Source organism: Vanellus vanellus (genome assembly GCF_965231255.1).
Source record: "Vanellus vanellus genome assembly, chromosome: 2".
NCBI lineage: Eukaryota > Metazoa > Chordata > Aves > Charadriiformes > Charadriidae > Vanellus > Vanellus vanellus.
In genome coordinates, this window is record NC_138906.1 from 102,677,709 (window position 1) to 102,697,944 (window position 20,236).

General features: G+C 40.3%; 2 protein-coding genes across 2 annotated transcripts in view; one reads left to right on the forward strand and one right to left on the reverse strand.

The window, feature by feature from the left end:
* CTNNAL1 (catenin alpha like 1) overlaps positions 1–10,222 on the forward strand; it is a 63,024-nt gene extending 52,802 nt beyond the window's left edge. The window contains exons 12-19 of the mRNA XM_082479964.1: positions 1,737–1,774; positions 4,846–4,896; positions 4,993–5,147; positions 5,892–5,940; positions 7,196–7,252; positions 7,394–7,513; positions 9,844–9,927; positions 10,051–10,222. Of these exons, the coding sequence (XP_082336090.1) occupies positions 1,737–1,774; positions 4,846–4,896; positions 4,993–5,147; positions 5,892–5,940; positions 7,196–7,252; positions 7,394–7,513; positions 9,844–9,927; positions 10,051–10,212 (716 nt within the window). The 3' untranslated portion in view covers positions 10,213–10,222. The remainder of the gene's footprint in view (positions 1–1,736; positions 1,775–4,845; positions 4,897–4,992; positions 5,148–5,891; positions 5,941–7,195; positions 7,253–7,393; positions 7,514–9,843; positions 9,928–10,050) is intronic.
* Positions 10,223–11,521: 1,299 nt separating this feature from the next.
* ABITRAM (actin binding transcription modulator) lies at positions 11,522–15,666 on the reverse strand (the record flags this gene model as incomplete). Its single annotated transcript, XM_082479963.1, has 6 exons — positions 11,522–11,650; positions 11,719–11,788; positions 11,863–11,939; positions 12,714–12,843; positions 15,477–15,528; positions 15,603–15,666. The coding sequence occupies 6 exons, from the start codon at positions 15,664–15,666 to the stop codon at positions 11,522–11,524; spliced, it is 522 nt and encodes a 173-aa protein (XP_082336089.1).
* Between the last annotated feature and the right edge of the window lie 4,570 nt (positions 15,667–20,236).

The following is a 20,236-nucleotide window of genomic DNA, read 5'->3' on the forward strand; positions in this document are numbered from 1 at the left end:
TTTTTTTTTTTTGTGGTGGTGGTTTTTTTTAATGTTCCAAGAAATAAATAGTAAGATCCTTCCTCTTTCTGAATTTGGTGAGCCACTAAACCTTGCAAAGTCAAATAATAGGAATTGCTTGAAGAGCAAAAACTTTTTTTTTTTTCTTATTTCTGTTTACCATCCCTTTCCATTTGGTTTTCATAATTCTGAATGCTCACCTTGTGTGTACAAGTAGTACGTCCTCTCGGTATGCATTTGTATTCCATTTGTTATGTCAAAACTTTGTGTTTGAACTTTTTTTTGACGTGATAGAACAGGTTTTTACATAGCACCAAGGAGATCTTTTATGCTACAGCATTTTAAACTTACAAGTTAGCTTTTGTTCTTGGTATGTCTTACATGCTTTCTTACATGCCCTTTAGCTGATGTTTTGATATATAGGATGTTGTAAATCACTTTGCATAATTTACATCAATCTTTAGTGAGAAGTCTTGCTTGGATGCATGTTTGGACAATTAATATCTGAATAACTGCATTCTGAAAAAAACAGTTAGGTGGCTTGTGCCCTGATAGCTCATTTGATCTTTCACAAAACTGGCTAGGGGAAGGAAGAGGTGATCTTAGAAAGAACACCATTTTTCACACTTACCAAGAGGGTTGAGGGACACTTGTCAACTTACTGAAATTTGGGTTTTAGGAGTCAGTTGCCTAGACACGGAGTTCATGATCTTTCTGTGGTGTCAGGAAATAAAGAGCATACTTTCAAAAAATCTTGAATGCATGAGAGAACTGTCTCCTGAGAACTCAGAATGCAATTTCTCTAGGAGCTGATATAAGAGGAGGAAATGGCAATTGCAGAGGGATTTGTTGCTTGTCCTTTGTCTGTCAAGATGCATCATCTCTATGCAAACCTGGCAACGATATCCATTATAGTAGCCCTTTGTTTCTTCAGATAAAATCTCTTTTTCACTAGTTCTTATGTTTGTTATTTATTTAATTTTTATTTTATTTAGGAGACGTTCATGAATCTATTGTAATAATTATCTATGAAGACTTACATTTAAGTCTTCTGGTAACTGGAACTCTAATCCTAGGCTGTTAGCCCAGGCACTGTTTCCTCTTGCCGATAAGCTCTTCTTACCCACTTTTAGATAACACCTAAAAGGACTTTTTTTTTCTCCATTTTCTCCTTAATTCAATAAGTATGTAAAATTCTATAGAACGTTTTTCTTTATGAAATACAGTGCACGTGATACGTATTAGTACAGTACAACATGAGGGTTTTATCAGCATTACTTAGAAAAACCTGCCTAGGTATTTCTCACTAGTGGCATTGCTGCTCCAAATTTTATACCATCCAACCCAGGCCAAGAAAAGCCTTACGTGGAACTACCATTGTATGTTCTGCACTTTGCAACAAAGTGAGTGCATATAGCAATAACTACTTGGTCATTGGAGAGAGTTTCTTTTACTTGCTTGTGGATTGCGTGCAGGGGACTAGAAATCTTATTGAGGGGAAACTGTCCAGAGAAGCTTTCTTAACTGCCAGTTGCTGAGAGCTAAAATCTGAACAGTACAGAGTTCTTGGCTTGTCTGTCTCTGGAAGCTCTCTGCAACATTCAAAGAGGAGGAATTACAGGTAAGTAATTGGCTTCTATAGTACTACAATTAAAGGAAGGATGAAGTAAGGCATGTGATCCCATTGATTAAAATCTGCATATAAATTTTGGTGTAAATGTGTGTGTTCTTCATAGGAGAGAAGCGTGTCTACCTATCACTGCCCAGACCAGGGGTAAGTTGCTTTTGGAATTGCTGCATTTGCTTTATACCTGCTGTTAACTAATTGATTTGTTTCCATGTTACACCGTGATGAGGACATAGCAGTATCTTGGTAACATGCGTCCTGACTGGATGGCTGACAGTAAAATATCAAACTTTGTCAGTTTAATAAATGAATAACAAATATACTGAAAACTAGGGTAACTAGTTACATTAATATGCTTTAATCGCTTGGATTGTATGTGAGCTTTAATTCCCGTTCCATAAAAAAAAAATGACATTTTTTTACCACATACTCGACTGTCATGCTATGTAATAAAAACATGCATTGTTACTATTAAAACAGTGAGAATGTGCTGCAACATACTGAATATCAGTCTTGGTAATCTGATTTTTTTATGGTGTTGCCTGAGTTGACCTATCTGGAATAAATGGACATGTTCAAGCCCATTGTAGGCTCTTCAGATAATGGGTTCTTGTTTCCTTCTTTGATCTTAAATGTTTCTAATGCAGAGATAAAAGCTACACCAAATGTCCAGGTTTAGTTGTGAAGTAATTTAATATCCTTAGCTGATTATGACTGATACTACATCGTTTCTGAGAGCATCTGTTTGTTAAGATACCTCCTAAACCTTGTTATTGTCATGTCATCAGTCATTTGATTCACTTGCTACATACTGAATCTTTTCACGGGTAAGAAAAAGGGGAAGAATGGTCTCAGAAGGTACAGTAAGCTCTAGCTTGTTTGTCTTTTTTTTTTCTCTCCCTGCCTTCTTTCCTTAACCTGTAGTGTTGAGGAATTTGGGTGTGAAATGATCCCGTCTCCATGTCTCTTGTTGTGCAATTCCATGACTTCAAACACAATATGTTATTTCTGACCCTTAATGAAAAGAGGAGAAAAGGTCATACATTATAAATCAAATCTGGAGATTTAAATAGAATATAATGTTAGGCCGAGTGAGCATGGGTGCATTTCACTGTTACAGAACTAAATAAAGAGACTGGAAAATAGGTTGGTTCAGTGACTTTTGATAGGTTTTTTGCCCCTCACTGGTTTGACTAAGCTACATAGCTTCTGGATTTCAGCCAAAATCTAAAGAAGAGATGTTTGAAGTCAGATTCCCATTTACTGCTTCATGTTCCTTTTTAAATACCTTCAATACATCTTTGTCACCAAGATTTAAACAGTTCTGCTCTGTTGATGTTTGAAAGGTTGCTGTCTTGTTTTGAATTTTGCAAGATGCATAGGTTTGGGGGAGTTAAGATAAATAGTTTGGAAGTAAACAGGAAATGTAGATTACATCCAACAGAGTTTGTTCACAGAGTAATTTCTTTGCCTAACTGATGCACTAACCTTTGGAACTGCCTCTTTTCCTAGTGCTGTGACTCTCGGTACTGCCTCTTCTCTCCCTGCTGCCATCGCAGAGGTCTGCTCTGCCTGCCTAATGCCTACACTGTCCCTGCACAGAAGTCACACTGTTCCTGTTGATATAATTAGATTACACATTTTGCTACATCTGTGTAATTGCAACTATGCTGTCTTCTGGTAATGAGTGGCATCCTAGACCATGCCATAGTGGAGGACAGAACTGTAGTGATGACTCAAGTGTGCTTAATGCACAGGTATATTTTTCTTCATAATGTTAGGTGTCAAATCATGTTTTAAAAGCAGAGTAACTGCTTATCTGCTTTTTACCTATTCTCCTATTGAAATAGTGTGAATGAACACTGGAATGGAGAAAACTACAAATCTGACAAACGTTCTGAGGTTTCTTTAGTTATTTGTGGACAGAAAAGCTTACCTGTGCTAGAGTGCTGGTTTTCTTAAATACTGTTCACACAGCAGCTTAAATATTTGCCATGCCTTGTAGGCCAAAGCTTGTGTGTATATACAAACGTAGTTTGGCTCTGCCTTAAAACCAGCATTTCTTGAATTGCATCTCTAATATGCAATATGGTCAAACTTAAATAACAATTAGGAGTATCAATTCTTACACTTTTTGCTAAATCTTTCTATATGAGATCAGCATTTCTAATACATAGACAGAATTAATCTGAGCCGACATAAGATTCAGAATATTTAAAAATTTGGGGATGGGAAAAGAGAAATGTCATGAAAACGAAATTGAGCGGCAAATAGCAGTAGAAACTCCAGATTCTCAGACAAGGATCTCGGTCCTGCACTGTTAATCATCCAGCCTCCTCCAGTGGCTCATGTATCTCCAAGTTATGACACCAACTTTGTATTTTCCACTCCTCTGCACTCTAGTGCAGTTTCTGAACGTGGACTGTGGCTCCCATGTCTGTTAGTTTTTGCTGTCTTTGCACAGCGACAGCACCAGCACATGAAGTCAAAGCCAGGAACTGCTGCTCTCTACATGCAAATTCATTTGAAACAAATGATGTGTTCCTGTGTATATATGTTCTGCAGTTGGCATGCTCTGCCTTGTCAGATGCTGCACTCACATCAGTACCACTAATTATTTTTTAATCTGAGCCAATATTTGGTTTGCAGCCAGACTGGTATTTCGGATAGTTCATGACTTAAATAAAAGAAGGAAACCCATAAAAAAGATCAAAGTGTCAGTATTTGTTTCCAGCTACTTCAACAGAGTGACACAGAATGAGCTACACCCTCACACTAGCATTTACATGAGTTGTACCCTAGATCAGCTTGCTACTAGCTAAATCAACTTCCAAGTCCCTGTTATACCGGTACCATCTTTGATGGAAAAAATCAGTGCAGTAGTACTTGACTGAGACTGTTTATTTAGTCCTACGTATTACTGAGGATTTAGAGGGTAAGGGAGAGGGAAGGTAGTGCATGAGGAAGTGGAGCCTGAGACCTGTGGAAGAGGTCTTTTCCTTGAAGCTTTAGGGTGTCCATAGGCACAGACCCTGTTTGCACATGCCATTTCAGGAGGACAGCCTGATCAGAACAGGTTCTCAGCTTCTACTGAGAAGTTGGTCTGAATCACTGGAACTATCCTGCAAAGTCTGCATCTGAGCCACCCCTTATGATTTGTTGGTAAAATGATTACTAAATCCTTTTATTTAAAAATATTATTTTTTTGTTTGAAACAGAAGCATAATGCAAATCTGAAAGCATTAAAGCCAGTCAAACTAGATACTGAGGTAAGATGCCATCATTTTAGTAAAAAAAATTTTTACTTTTTTTTCTCATCTGAAGAATGTATTTTCAAGTGCCATAAATATGGTTATCATCTACAGGAACAGGCAAAAATTGCAAAACTTGGATTAGAATTGCATCTGCTCACATCTGATGTGGATTCTGAGACAGAGAAATGGGAGGATCAGGAGAATGAGATCGTGCAACATGGACAAGGCATGTCAAGTATGGCCTACTCCATGTATTTATTTACCAGGTAATTACACTATAGCAGCATGTTTTGGTGGGGAGGACAGCATTAACAGTGTTTATAAGAAATAAGACAATTTAATTTTCAGAGTATAATGATTGGGACACATTCAGAAAGGAGCTCTAATTTCTATTCTTAGGCTTGATAAATTTTTGTAAACTTCTAAGCTGTTTCACGATCAAATTAGGGGGTTTTAAGTGCTAAACATCTGATCTGTTGCAGAACATCTATTTAAATATCTCTTGGGTATAGAAAACATTTTAAGAAGCATGTTCATAAATACTTTCAAAATTAAGGGAATTAAAGCACAGGTATATAACTGTAGATTAGAATCGCTGAACTTTGCTGTACTGAAAGGTGTTCTGAAATTTGCCCATGCAAAGTCAGCTTTCTTATTTGAAGAATTTACTTTTTTTTTTTTTTTGTAAGAGTTGAGATTTTTCTTATCTTGTAGTCCAATAATACTCAGTGTGCCACAGACATGGATTTCTGTCCTTGTCCAGCTGTTGAGAACTGAACCATTTCCAATTTCCCAATAGTGCTCTAGCCACTGAGGTTATATAATATTTTGAAATGCAGTTCCTGTAGTAAGTTATTGTTGTGCATAGCATCCTCTAAAAGGGTGATATTTTACAGTTCAGTGGTGTGAATGGGGGTGAGAGAGAGAGACACTATAAATTCTGCAAGTAGCAGGCAAAATAATCTACAGTCTATACATGGCATATATTCTGCTTTCATTATTTCCCACAGAGGAGAAGGACTTCTGAAAACTACTCAAGATTTATTTCATCAAGCAGAGGTAATATATTTTTAACAAAATCAGAGTTAGGAACTCTGTGTGAAGAAGAAATTGGAACTTAACTCCCTGATTCCTTACGGAATCACGGAGTTTCAGAGTTGGAAGGGACCTCGAGAGATCATCTAGTCCAACTCCCCTGCTAAAGCAGGATTGCCCAGAGCACATTACTCAGGACTGCATCCAGGCGGGTCTTGAAAATCTCCAGAGAAGGGGACTCCACAACCTCCCCGGGCAGCCTGTGCCAGTGCTCTGTCACCCTCACCGTAAAGAAGTTTTTCCGTGTATTTGAACGGAACTTCCTGTGTTCTAACTTGTGCCCATTGCCCCTCGTCCTGTCATTGGGAACCATTGAAAAGAGCCTGGCTCCATCCTTCTTCAGCCCACCCTTTAGATACTTGTACGCCATAATAAGGTCTCCCCTCAGCCTTCTCTTCTCCAGGCTAAAGAGTCCCAGCTCTCTCAGCCTTTCCTCATAAGGGAGATGCACCAATCCCTTAATCATCTTAGTTGCCCGTACACAGAAGTACAGTGTACCATGAATTGACTAGCAACTGTAGATTTTAAACAGCCTAACTCTGGTGCGTACTTTCTGAAAGTTAACATTTCAGTGTTCTAGTAGTAGCTTAAGACAGCATTCATTAAACTGACAGATTCCAGTTAGGAGTAGCAATGGCAAACTGGCATTGTGGCATATATAGTGGACTTCAATGCATTAGTAGTATTCATTGTGTCACTTAGCTCAGTCCCTGATAGCATTAACAGATACTGCATCCTAGCCTGAGCAGCAGTATTTTCATGGGGAAGAAAGAAGGTGTAAAAATTTGATTAATACCAACAAAAGACAAGGGGCCAAGGGGATGAATGTGGCGTGATGTTTCCCAGATGCATGCCTGAGGTTAACAGGAGACTGGTTACCTTTGTCAGGACGATAAAGAAACATGGCAGGTGTCAGCTACCCACCAAACTCTTGTGAGCTGCTACAGCATAAAAAATAATTGGAAGTCAGGGTTTTTTTATATGTAAAGGGAAAGCCTTTAAATTTTGCTTATCTGGGAGAATGGCCATTTGTAGTGTAGCTTGTTATTTCAGAAGTCACTGCAAACTGCTCACTTGTCAATTATAAATGTATACAACTATCACAAGTATTTCCTGCTAGCTTTTTACTTTATAGCATGCTATTTATTAAAACAACAAGGAAAAAGAGTCTCATCTTTCATCGTGGTTCATTTTGTTACATCCTTTCTCCCCCTTTCAGATTTTTGCTACAGAGGGCACAAAGCTTGCTTCAGCTCTTCAGGCCTTTTCTGATCAGGTGATGTATAACCTCTAAAACAGCCATTCAGCTTATGGCTCTAGGGATACTGCTTAAAAGTTAGTTGTGTTATCTTCTCTGTTAACTTAATATTGGAGCCTTTAACACAGACTGGTTTTATCTTCCTGAAACACATTTCAGGTACACGATGATGACAAACCTTTGCTTCTGTTGCAAGCTGAAAAACTGATCTCTATGTGCAAGCAGCTCCAGATAACAGCTAAAGCTTCTGCTCAGGGTAAAAGCGCTACATTTACAAAGGTAAGGTGAAAACTACGTATATTCCTTAAAGTAAGACCTAACTTGTTTTGAAATATAGTAATTTACTAATTTATGCTCCTATTAAAATATGAAACAGTTCATGACAGCTGAACTTCTTGGATTGACAGAGGACCATTAAAATTAATAAGTACAAAATTTTACGATGTTGTGCATGCATTTTTCTGCTATGCAATATGTCATGGTTGCTGTTCCTTATGTAGAATAGGAATTTACTTCAAATTCTTTTTAGCACTTCACATGTTTTGAGAAGCTGATGTGCAAAGTATAGAAGAAGAACAGCAAGAATTGTTCCTCTTGCTGAAAATGTTCTGTCTATTGGGACATCCTTCACTGATAACTGTAACGCAAGCCATTTACTGCACTATTTTGTGTCAGGAGAGGATGTTCTTCAGCACGGGTGCTACTGTTTTCTAGACTTCTCCCTTCACCCACCGCCAGCAGAGAAGGGCTTCAGTGAAGTTTAGCCTGACCAGACCCCCTCATTCACGCTGAGAGTTTGACAGGAGACAAAATGTGGTAAACTGGCACATACAAGGAAGCCTCCCAGTGGATAGCTTGGATAGTATTATTCTACAGGCTTATATGAAGGTTTTCTTTAGGCAGCATCCAAGTTTTGTATAACTGGTCCAGTGGCCGCAGACATCATTGATATTAATGTTGTAAGGAACAGTCTCCCTACCCCTAACTTACCAACTTTACAGTCTGCGAATCAATAAAATAAGTAATAGGATTGTTTTCCTTCCTATTACTAAAAATATTGAAATTATAATTTGGGGTTTGGATTTCACTGTTAGTGAAAGAGTTTACAGGCATGTTCCCCAAGATAATGATGTTACTGGACTGCTCTTAAAAAAGCAAACAAACATGAAAGAAAAACCAAACACAAAAAACAGACAAAAAAAAAAAAAGGTGGAAAAGTGTCCACAGGCTTCCACTACTTTATATTGCTTTTTACTGCTGAGAATTTTTTTCAAAGAACTTCTGTCAACACCTCCCTCAACTTGCCCACTAGATAAAGAGAGGTAGTGGAATTTTATCATGCTTCAACTGAGAATTCTCAGCTGAATAATACTGTATATGATAATACTGTAATCCACTAGATTACTGTAGTAATACCGTAATCCGCTAGAACATCATTCAGAGAAATATGAACCACAATTAAGCGTGTACCTCACTAAGAAAGGACTTCAGTGATCAAAATATTAATGAAGGTAATTTGTATTTCCACCACTGTAATAATTACTGTTATTCTGTTCTTACTGATGCTTAACATAAATGTAAGAAATTTCAAACCGCAAAGACTCTATTATGCTTGCTTCTCAGTAGGTAGAGTCTACCCTAGACTGCCCAGAGTTTATTCTGATATTATTCATATTTAAATAAATATGTATACAGCTGCCATAAAAGTTTCAGCACTGTTAAGCACGATAAGTAGATGTGAAAACTTTAGTGGGGAATAGAGGTCAGGCTTTTTGAAGAACTTCCCTGAGCAGCAGTATGATCAATGTGAGCAAGACAATGATCTTTAACGTCCCTTCCAACCTAGATAATTGTATGATTCTCTAAGACCATTCTGTGCACCTAGATGTTTGTTTCCAATGAGCTACGGAAAAGATGTTTCAGTTCTACAGCAGGGACTGAACCTGTCTAGCCCATCCAAGCCACTCAAAGCCAAACTGAGCACCTGAGAGCTACCGCTTGGTTTCTTTTACACTCTCCAGCTAAACTAAATGGGAGCTTCAGTCTGTTAATACAGGATGGTGTATCGCTACATAGTGATAATGGCCTACCAAATTAATGTTTCTTGAGGGCCCAGACTTGTGACGTGTGCTGAGTGTTTGACTTGAGGCATAAACTCAAATCGCTTTAAGATTTAGCTAACTTGTAGTGTAACTCATATCAAGGTAAGGCTTACAGGATGTATGGCTTTCTAAATCATGCCGACAGGATATAAACCAAAAGGAAAACCATGAAGAATTATGATGAATCATACTTAGATGGTAAGAGCTCCCTTCCACAACACTTACATTACTGATTAGTATTATATTATTATTACTACTTTCTCCTGGGATGTGTGTCATTCCCTTCTGCGTCCTAGCTCAAGTGTTGGGTTAACAAGGGATGCTGTTGCTTTATGCGTACTATATAGAGAAATTCAAAACAGCGAGGCAAAACCTTTTGATTAGAAGGGATTTATGAAGAAAAAATACTACCCACTCAAGCTTGAAATAGATTATAGTCTCATGCATTAAACAGTTGCCTAATAAAAGTAATCAGTGGTCTTACTCTACTCTAATTGTCTTATTTAGGTTGATGCCTGCATTCTGAAAACAAGGAATGTGATGACTCTGTTATGCCAACTTCTTCCACTTTGCTGCAAATTACTGAGAAAGGTGAGTACTTGGTTCATCTGCAATATTGTAGAGGTTTGGGGGTTTTGTTGGTTGGTTCGTTGGTTGGGTTTTTTGTTTGTGTGTGTTTGTTTTTAAAATATTTTTTTTTAAATATATATACAGAATAAAGCGGGAAATGGCTGTCTTAAACCTGCTCCACCATGGAAAGAAGACAGAATACGAACTGGTACAGATGCACATACTCCAGAAAGGAGAGCTGAGACATTTGGCATCAAGTCGTTAGAAAATCATGTAACAAACATGACATTTTTAGAGAGCAAGTAATTATAGCACTTAGAAATGCAGAAACTCCCATTTGAAAATAACACTTGCTGAATTTTCAATATTGCTTTCATTTGTGGAAAGTCAAACCAGGTTAATTAGAATTAAAACTGTTGACCTTTGTCACATCTAATAGATGTCCCATTACTTAGCAGTTACAACACCAACAAGCCGAATCATTATGTATTTTTATAATGTGAATGCCTTTCCTAAGCTCACTATTGATACTGGTTTTGTAATTAATGCTTATGAATGTCTTAATGGATGTTTCAACCCAAAGATGCTGCTAATAGACGTTTTATGTAAAGAACCTTGTGCTGCATATGCTATATGTAACACTACTGTTGAAGTCTGTAAACTCATCTCTGGTGTATTTCAGTCTATGTATTCGATAAAGCAGAATCAGGAATATAGTCTGAAAGGCTGTGGCCTAAAGCACTGAAATGTGATCTTAGTTATGAGTTATACCTGCAATGAAGTAGTTCTAGGAAAAAGAACCCTCTTTCGGTAGCTGCACCACTGAAATCTATTCTTGTTGACATGATTAGTGTTTCCAAAACTGTATTTCTAAGTGATTAATACTCTTGACTCAAAACCTCTTTCTTTTACTATCTTTAATTGTAGATGGCAGCTGTTGCTTCCTTTTTCATAGAATCACAGAATGGTTTAGGTTGGAAGGGACCTTAAAGATCATCTAGTTCCAACCCCCCTGCCATGGGTTGTTTTTTTTTTTTTTATTAAAACTTACTGAGCAGAATTTGAATGGCATGTAGAACCACTGAAGTATTATGTATACTTTACATTATACCACTTAAAATTTAAGAAAATAGATACTGATTATGACAAACTTCTGTACAAAGGGCATTACTTGACTTCAGGATGCTATGAAAATATAACGTGGTGTGAAATACATATTCTCAAGTTTATCTGCTCTTTGTACATAGGCTCCTGTTGCATTTTTATTTTCACCTTTGTCAAACTCCATATTGTATTAGTTTAGCTAAATTAAGTGATAGATAAATCATGTGATTTTTCTGTATGATATGCTTGCACTGAGCAGAAGCAAAGCTGCCTGTGGAACTTTCCAATATATTATTCTGTGCTTGTTTAAAACTTGTAGTGCTAGAATTGAGAGAAAAAGAGAAAGCAAGTTTTAATATACAACTACTTGAACTGGTTTATTCTTGTGTGAAACAAGTGTTTAAGTTCCACTTTAAAAACCGGGCACTAGGCCTTTCAATACCAAGAAAGTTGCAGTGTACAAAAGTAGCTTATCTAGTATCAAATACAGATGATGCCTGTATAATTAATTTCATGAAGAAGAATTAAGACGTTTCAACAAAACTTCCTCGTACTCCTTCTGTGTCAGAAGTCCTTGAGTTATACTCTTGCTTTCTTCAAATTTGGGTAGAACCACTGCAATGTATCCCTCGGTTGATGGCTAAAATGCAAGATTAAAGTTAGTAGTGAAATAAAAGTTAGAAAATAAAAAGCAAAACAGTTTCGTACCTTTTCTTGCAGAATAGCTGGATTGCTAAGAATGTTTTCGTTCACTTCTATCAGACGCCCTCGTATACAACTGCAAAAGTGTTAAGTTTCAGTAAAAGTGCACGGTACGTCGAGGTAAGAAGAAGAAAGAGGGAAAAACCTCACCTATAAATGGTGTATTCCTCTCCATCTGATGAAGATATCCTGCACAGAGGGGCAAGTTCCGTTAAAAACTGAGCTCCCTACATTTGAAAAAAAATATAATTGAATACATAAATATATGCACACACCACACATTATATATACACTTTTAATTACACAGGGCTTTTAAAAGTATTACCATCAGCAACACAAGAAGTTTGTAAGCTTCAGAGCAAAGCAAGGAAGTGTGACGGTAACAGGTCTGTGCAAGTTACATAGCTTCCCTACAGAAGGGAATATGACAACTTAGTTATGTGCAGAAATAGATGAGAAGCTTGTAAGACCTTACAAATGTAGCCATAATTAAGTTGCTTGTGGAATAACAGGCTTGTAGTTTGATCAGATTAAACTCAGCAAAGAGAGGAGAAAAACAGCACAGTTGATTTCAATATAACCACGTTAAACCCCGTATTTGAAAACCCACCATGAAACACACTGGACTAGTCCATCTGCTATCAAGGTCTGTTTGACAAAAACAGTAGTCTCCGAATCCTTGGCATTTTGGTGAAAACAATTTTTTATCTATAAAGGCATGTTTAAGTCCCTCTAATTACTATGAAAAAATGACTAAAAGCGTCTGTTAGCCTTGGTTTGAGCAACACTGGAAGCCACTGGTGCTGTGGGAGCACTGTAAGACGCTGGCTGGGACGGTCAGATGGGCACCTCCTGAGGAAAGTCAAAATTCTTTAACTGTGGAGGGGCTGTTTAAAATCAAATGCAAAGGTAACCTGGTAAGTTTCTATCCTAAAAAGGACAGAAATTTTTAGGCACCATGAGAGGTAAAAATGAAAACTAACCAAATCAAAAAGACATACCCTTTTTGACTTCCCAGAGACCTTATTCTGGAGCCTGCTACAGTTAGCGCTGATTTGGTAATTAATGCTTGTAATTGTTTTCCCATTTTGAAGAAGAGGATGGGCTTCTGCCAAGGTGATGACACAGATTCTGCAACAAGAAATGCAGTTATTACGCTGTACTTGTGAGAAGCCATGGTCTGATGTGCGTTAAGCAAACTCCACAAACTTCTCTGCCTATACAGGTAGGATTTAAAACTTCATTTGGAATCCTAGTCTAAAATGCTAGCAAGACTTTCAGTGTTGTGAAAGCTCTTTATTTTCATTCTGTAAGCACATTCTTCCCTCTATAGTTCAGCAGGGGAGTTAAGCCAATGCTATTTCACAGGCCCAGGGAGGAAGCAAGGACAGATGCGTCTGGGTGACAGCACGGGGGCTGAGTAGGGTAACCTAGAACACAAGTCACTGGAGCTAATGAAGAAGAATGAAGGATAATTGTTGGCTGTAGGTCAGAGACAAATTTTAGTTTCCTCCTTACAAAAATGTCAGATACGGGATCAAATTGGACTTACTTTCTTCAGGGCATCTTAACTGACATCTGCTCTACCAACCAAATGAAAACTACCTTCTGAGCTAAAGCAACCCCCACAGAAGGTGCTTTATTTTGAGATACTAGACTGGATCAAAAGCAGTACGCTTCTTAGAACCAGAGTCTTTAAATATGCTAGAGCTCTTCTATCTCTTGTTGTACCCCATGCCAGCATACTTGGTTCACTTGTCTTGTGATAGCTGAAGTAGATACTCACTTAAGACAGTCAAATAAAGCACAGCATGCTTTTGCAGGAAAATGTAACACAAGGCAATGTTTCTCAGAACAGCTAAAGGCCATTAGCGGTCAATAGTTATGGCAGATGAATCCTTCAGTGATGTGGGCTCCAGCTAATCTGCTGCTTGCATTTTATCTTTTTCTAAAGCAGGGTTATTTCTTGTCATGGAACTGAAGAGCTTGAGACAAGCCCAGCTGTAGAGATAGGTTAGAACCATGCTTAACGCACAAACACGTAGAGCCCAGAACTTGCCAGTAAATATACAGAGATGAATCTATTCTGTTCAAGAGAGTTTAAAACCTAGGGCAAGGACCACACTCAACAGAACAGTAACTGTAGAGAAAACCATGGCACAGGACCAGAGCTTTCCCTGCGTGGGGATGCTGCATCCATCTCCCTGCGCTGTCGCATCTCTGCAAGTTCTTGCTGCGCAGCTCCCCGCAAGAGGGAGCTGGGTCCTGGCAGACGCTTTCAGCATGCCCCAGCAGCTCAAAGGCACCAGCAAAGCTACCGCCTCTCGACCCCAGCCTCTCTTCTCATGGGAAGATGGCAACTCATCTATTTGAGCTGTCTGTTAGCTGCCCAGACCTGGCAAAGCAAAAAATCAATAGAGATTTTTACGCTGCTTGGAAATACCTAACTGAGCTACAGCCTCACACGTAGTAATGGTAAAATGGTTTATAGAGCATTTGGCTAAGCTGCTGTAGAAGCCAAGGGCCCTGTTATTTCAGAATTCAAAATAGCAAAATAATCTTTATAGACATTTGGACAAGTGTTTCTATTTGTATTGCCTTCCCCCATACCAACAGGATTTAAAATGTTGTCAATAGAAAGGTTTTTATATTAGACAACTGAGACTAATAGCTACTTAATTAGTATTTAGTACAAATGTGAGGGCATCTGTCCTTGCTGTTGCTGTCATACCTGTTACTCCCAGGTACTCAGGTTTCTGTTTCCAAAGAACAAGAAAGCGAACTGCATGAAAACAGCCCCAGCTCTGAAGGCTGCTGCGAAGCGACTGATGGTTCTGCCCTGCGCCAAGGACCCCTTCCCCGCACTCTGAATTCTTCACAGGCATGGGCAACCCACTGGGAACAACCAAGGTCTCCAGCTAGCCTTCCCTCATCTTCCTCAGCACAGGAGAGACCGGCACTGCCGATTTCTGTGCAGACAGGAGTTAAGTTCTGTTCTTTCCTTGGGCACTAAACACCCCAAAACAGCCCCAACACCACCCTGCAGCGGCAGGAGTTGGGGAAGGTAAGGTGGGTTGTTAGAGGCCAAACCAGGTACAGGGTTAACTGACGTATTCCAAATGACTGGATATCCACCTATAGCAAAGTAGAAGCCACGTATGCCATTTTATTTCCTATCTCGCATTGCATGGAAGCACAATTAAAAGCAATTAAGTTGTAGGTACAAAAAGCGAAATGTTTGTTCAAACTGAGCCAATTGATTTTTACTAGAAACCAATCTAAACCAGCCTACTTGTAAATGTCATTACTGAAAGGCCTTTTAAAATGATGCTACCACTACTGAAATGATGCTTCTGCTACTGAAGATGATGTAAAGGGTCCTTCCAGCAGGAGGGGACCCCGGGACGTGAGGGCAGTGCTACAGGCACTGAAGGGGCCTTTTAAGAAAAAAAAAACCAAACCAAACCAAAACAACACAACAAACCCATCCGTTGAGCAATTTGTGGGGATGAGATGCAGCTCCACTCTTCCTACTGGAGCAGTAATTAAAGAATGACAGAGGAAGCCTGAGATTGCCGTCACCCTCCCGTCTTCCAGCAAAACCCAGGAAACCCTGTTGTTTTCCACCGGCCCCACTCCGGGCGCTGCAGCGGGGCTGGCGCCTGTCGGGCTGACACCCCTCAACCGCACCGAGCCCCGGCACCCACCGGCAGCCGCTGCTCCCGCCCCCAAAACACCCCCCACCCCCCGGCCCCGCCACTCGCCTGTTGGAGTGCTGCAGCACGCAGAAGTCCTCGCACGGCCGCCCCTTCACGTCTGCAACAGGCCACAAACACCGGTGACCCACCCGCCGCTCCCGCCCCCGCCCCCGGCCCCGCTCCCGGCGGTACCTGGCTTGTACCAGCGCGTAAAGTACCGCTCGGCTCCACCGGCCCCCCCGGCCGCCTCCGCCATGCCGCCCGCCCCGCCCCGCCCCGCCGGCGCGCCCCGATGACGGGCGACGCCGCAGCCGCCGGTTCCGGCGGAGACGGCCCCGTTCCGCTCCCCCCGGCCCCGCCGCCGCGGGAGGGAGGGAGTGAGTACCAGGAGGGCGAAAAATCTTTTCCTCACCCCCCCCACCCGAGTGCAAGGGGAAACAACACCAGTACAAGGCAGGCGGTTTTGCTACATGAAATAAATATGCCAAATTATATTTTTTTTCCCCCCCGAGAAGGTAAATCAGCGAGGAAAACACTCGGAAAGCCAACATTTGGTTGAGTGGTTTATTTTCTCTAGCACGCAGCAATACAGTAACAGCTACAGTGATCATATATGGACCAAAAAAGTCGCTCCAATAAACACATTTCACAAAAATACCTTTTCGTTTCTTGCTTGTGGCGAAGAGAATGACCCAGTTTTTCCACAGAAATTTTAATGGTGCTGGTCTCTCCCAGTTGAGGCAGCAGGAGAGCTGCTGTGAATAATAATTACACATCAGCCCCCACTGTATTTTAAACACAATGATGTCCCACCAGACATTTGGCATCACTCTGAGGTGCCCCGGCCACAACAGGGCAGGGAAACGGTCCCGGTACCACAGGTGAGAACTTCCACACCTTAGCTTTGACTCTCGCTGCACACAGTAACTTCACACAACACCTTTTCTGTACAAATACAGGCTAAAAGCTTAAGAACACATTACAAAGAAAACAACTTTGATTCCAGCATTGTTTGCCTATTCTGCTTACCTGCACCTAGCACAGGCACTAAATACGGCAGCTGTAACAGCATGTAGAATTAAGGTCTGTACCATAATTAAGCTACAGATGGATACACAAGAAAGATACACTTCCATTTACCAGCTGGAATAGCCAAGCACATTACAAACTGCTGCAGAAAAATATACGCAGAAAACTAAAGGGCAGCTCAGAGGCCTCCGCCCCATCCATTTGCCAAACCATGAGTATTTTCAATGCGAGTACATTGCAACAGATGCAGTTTACTTTATAAGGCTGACAAACAAACAAACAAAAAAAAAAAAAAAACAACCAACAAAAAAACCCCAACCTGTTGTCATTTTCCTGGTACAAACCTACAGCAGGTTCACTCTGTAGTCTTTTCAACTACTAGTTTGGACAGCTGTCCGTCATGGACATCTCTCCACCAAGGATTAGAGAGCACTGACCAGGTGGGACATGCTCACGCCTAGCTTATCCAGCCATTTCTGCCAACATGCTCTAAAGGCGGTTCATTTTTCAAGTTGTTACTTTAACAATGTGTGTTGATACACAGATATTTTAATGTCAGTTGATTACATCAAAAGCCAGCCAAGAGCTGACTGAAACTTGTACATTTATCTCCATCATGTAGTCACTGATCTTAAAAATCCCTTAGGCAACAAGCCTGCTTCTTATTTCACGCCCACCAGCTGGGTAAGACAAGCCCAGCTAAACGAGCAGCTCTGAAGGCTGTAGGCTAACAGAAACCATGAGTAAAAAACTCAAAGTGAACTGAGCTGGGACCCATCCAAGCCTGAAATCCCTCATGACCAATGAGATGGTACATGCCCCATTTCTTTAAGGGCTGAGGGTGCAGGACAGAGGGAGAAAAACCCACAGGCTACAGCCCATGCAATTTATGGTTGTTCACCAGACCCCTGGTAAACATAGCACCCAAGCCCTGCAAAACCCACTAGGATGCAGTGAGGTCACATCTCAGCAGATGTGATGAGAGGTTTGGAGGGAAGGGGGAGTGAAGCCATGCTGCGGGGTTTTTTTCCCCCAGGAATGCACCTTGCTCGTGAGGAACAATACAGGAGCACAAACTGAGGCACATCAGCTCCAGTGGTGACCATCACCCCCAGCACAGGCAATAGTCATTTGAATGGGATACGGTGAAGTCAGACCACTCCAAAGAGGGGCACGTTCAACTGCAAGAGACATCAGGAAGAGACTGCTAGAGGAAAAGCAGCCACATTTTGGGAGATCTGGAATGAGGTGGGACTGCCAAGGGGGGAGGTCAGTACAGGAAAAGGCATGAAAAAAAATCAGTTTTGGCAGGTTTAGCGTGTGTTTGTGTTGGGGTAGGGTTGAGTTTTCTGTTTTTCTAAAGAAAGCCGGGACATGCACACACCAGAAACTGAACAGCTTTCAATGAGCCAAAGATTCTGGTATACAAGCAAAGGAAAGATGAGGATCTGGGTTTTAGCCATCGTTTTAGCTACAACAAAGTGAGGAAATGGTTATAGCACAGGAAAGGGCAGAAGTGTCATAGGAATTTAGATCATTTGAAAAAAAAAAAAAAACCACAAAAAACAAAAAACCACACAGAAGTTACCATCTCTTCAGAGGCACAGAAGCAATGGGTAGATATACATCCATTTTTCAGGATACTCACAGATACTACCAATTCAAGTTTGGGAACACAGGAATACAACTGCTGTAACAAAGAATAAAAAAAAAAAAGCACAGGATGGACGATCAAGGAGATGCTATGAAAATTCAACAGATGGCTACTGTACCACGGCATGACTCTTCTGCGCCTCAAGCTGAAGAATTCCTCTGGCAGACTGCCTCTACCCTTCGTTCGGAGGTGCGCTTCTAACAAAAGTCCAGAGGCTTAATCAAAATGCAACAGCATAGAATATAAGAAACACAGAATGTAAAGTGTTTGATGAAGGGAAGGAATGCTTTTTGTCAGTGTTCTTGTTAGAGATGAAAGCCCAGCACCAGAGCAGTTTCTAGCAATGGAAAGTAAGTCAGGGAGAAGAAAATGAGTGCTCCCAAGAGAGAAACGTCTGTTCTTCTCTCCACACAGCTGCTCACCAAGCACAGACAGTAACAGGTTCATACACAGGCAGATCGGGGGGAGCTGGTAAGACCCACCACAGCTTAGCACTCCCCTCAGGATGCATTGACAGAGCTGAAGGAAGTAAACCTTTCCCTACCCCCTGACTTCAAAGGAGACAGGGAACAGGATTTCATCACTGTGGAAAGATGATCAGACCTCAGTCTTGTTAACCTGAGGAAAGACTGAAGGAGGAGGAAAAGCTAAGATTCCACTGGCTGCAGAAACTCCTGCAATCTCCATTTCTTAACTAGTTAAAAACCAGAACAAACCCTCCAAAACACAAACCTCAGTTCATTCCAAACATCTATTTCTGAGGCGATACAGTAGTTTTTGCTTTCTGACAGACTGTTTTAACCCGTCAGACATGGTATTATCAAACACTTCCTCTTCGTTCAAGCTTTTTATTCAGCTGATGATGTGAAGCAGCAGTAAAGTTGAATCAGAAATAAGTTCTAATTGGTTTATCTCTGGGATTTTTAAAGCTAGCTAGTTAAAATAGCATAATTCTGTTACTTATTCATTATATAGAAATTGTTTAAAGTTTAGCTTTCCTGAAAATGAGGAATTTATTTATTTTGCTATTGTCTTTTTCATCCTTCTCCTTCCTTCAGTTAGGAAGGAGACCTTTCAGGGTGGTTAGAATAGTAAGACACTTACAATTATCCTTAATATGCTGCTTCCCAACATATGCTGTCAAAGAAATTTTGCTGGTTTGGATTTCTCAGCCTTAGTTGTTGCAAAGAACGTAACTGTTTTGCAAGCACAGGTTTGTGTGCAATCACACTGAACTAGAAGTAGTCAGCTCTCCCACTCCAGCTCATTTCCCAAAGTAAATCAACGCTTAAGGAAATTGCTGTAGTAAGTGACTGATCGCCTCAGCCTGTAGCACTCCTCCCCTTGATATCAAACAGACTTTATTACACCTTTGCCATTTCAGGCAGCATAAGTGGGATATAGGACTACTTTAAAAGTATTTTTGATGGAATTTACGTATATTAGAGCTAGATTTATGCTTTTACAGTCTAATAGCTGTACTTTCGTTGCCGATTTGAGAAATCGGTGAAGAGCAACTCACATCAGAAGGGACAAAACAAAGAAAACATTTGATGCAAACACTTAAAATGGGATTTCACAATAAATTGTTTGGAGTAGAAACCAGTTGGAACAAGGCAAAGAAACCACAAGCTACTGAGAGAAGAACCACCGCAAAAAGGATGGAGTGGACTCATCTCCCACTCCGTGTAAACTAGGTGGATGCAGAACAGACAAGTTTCTACCAAGATAAACATATCCTACCCACTACAGGTTTTTTTCTTGTTTTACACTGTTCACTGTGCTTTGTATCCACTGATTTTGATTGTGCTAAAATAAAACCACTGTCGTTTCATTTCTTCAAACCAACAAAACCACTGAAGTAAAAAAAAGTTCCATATAATTACATACAGTAAATAAATTTACTACAAAAAAAAAAACTAACCCCCCAGATAATAGTCCTTTAATAGATTTGGCACGTTCACCATGTTTTACCAAGTACAACTTTCCACAGTACCATATGCAATACTAAATCCTAAGTCAAGAAAAAAAACCAAACAACACAACACCTTAGTGTCCAGTTCTATCAGGGGAAGAACAGAGGGACACAACAACAAAGCACATCAATAAAAATATCTAGTCTATATCAAACGTACCTTTTCAT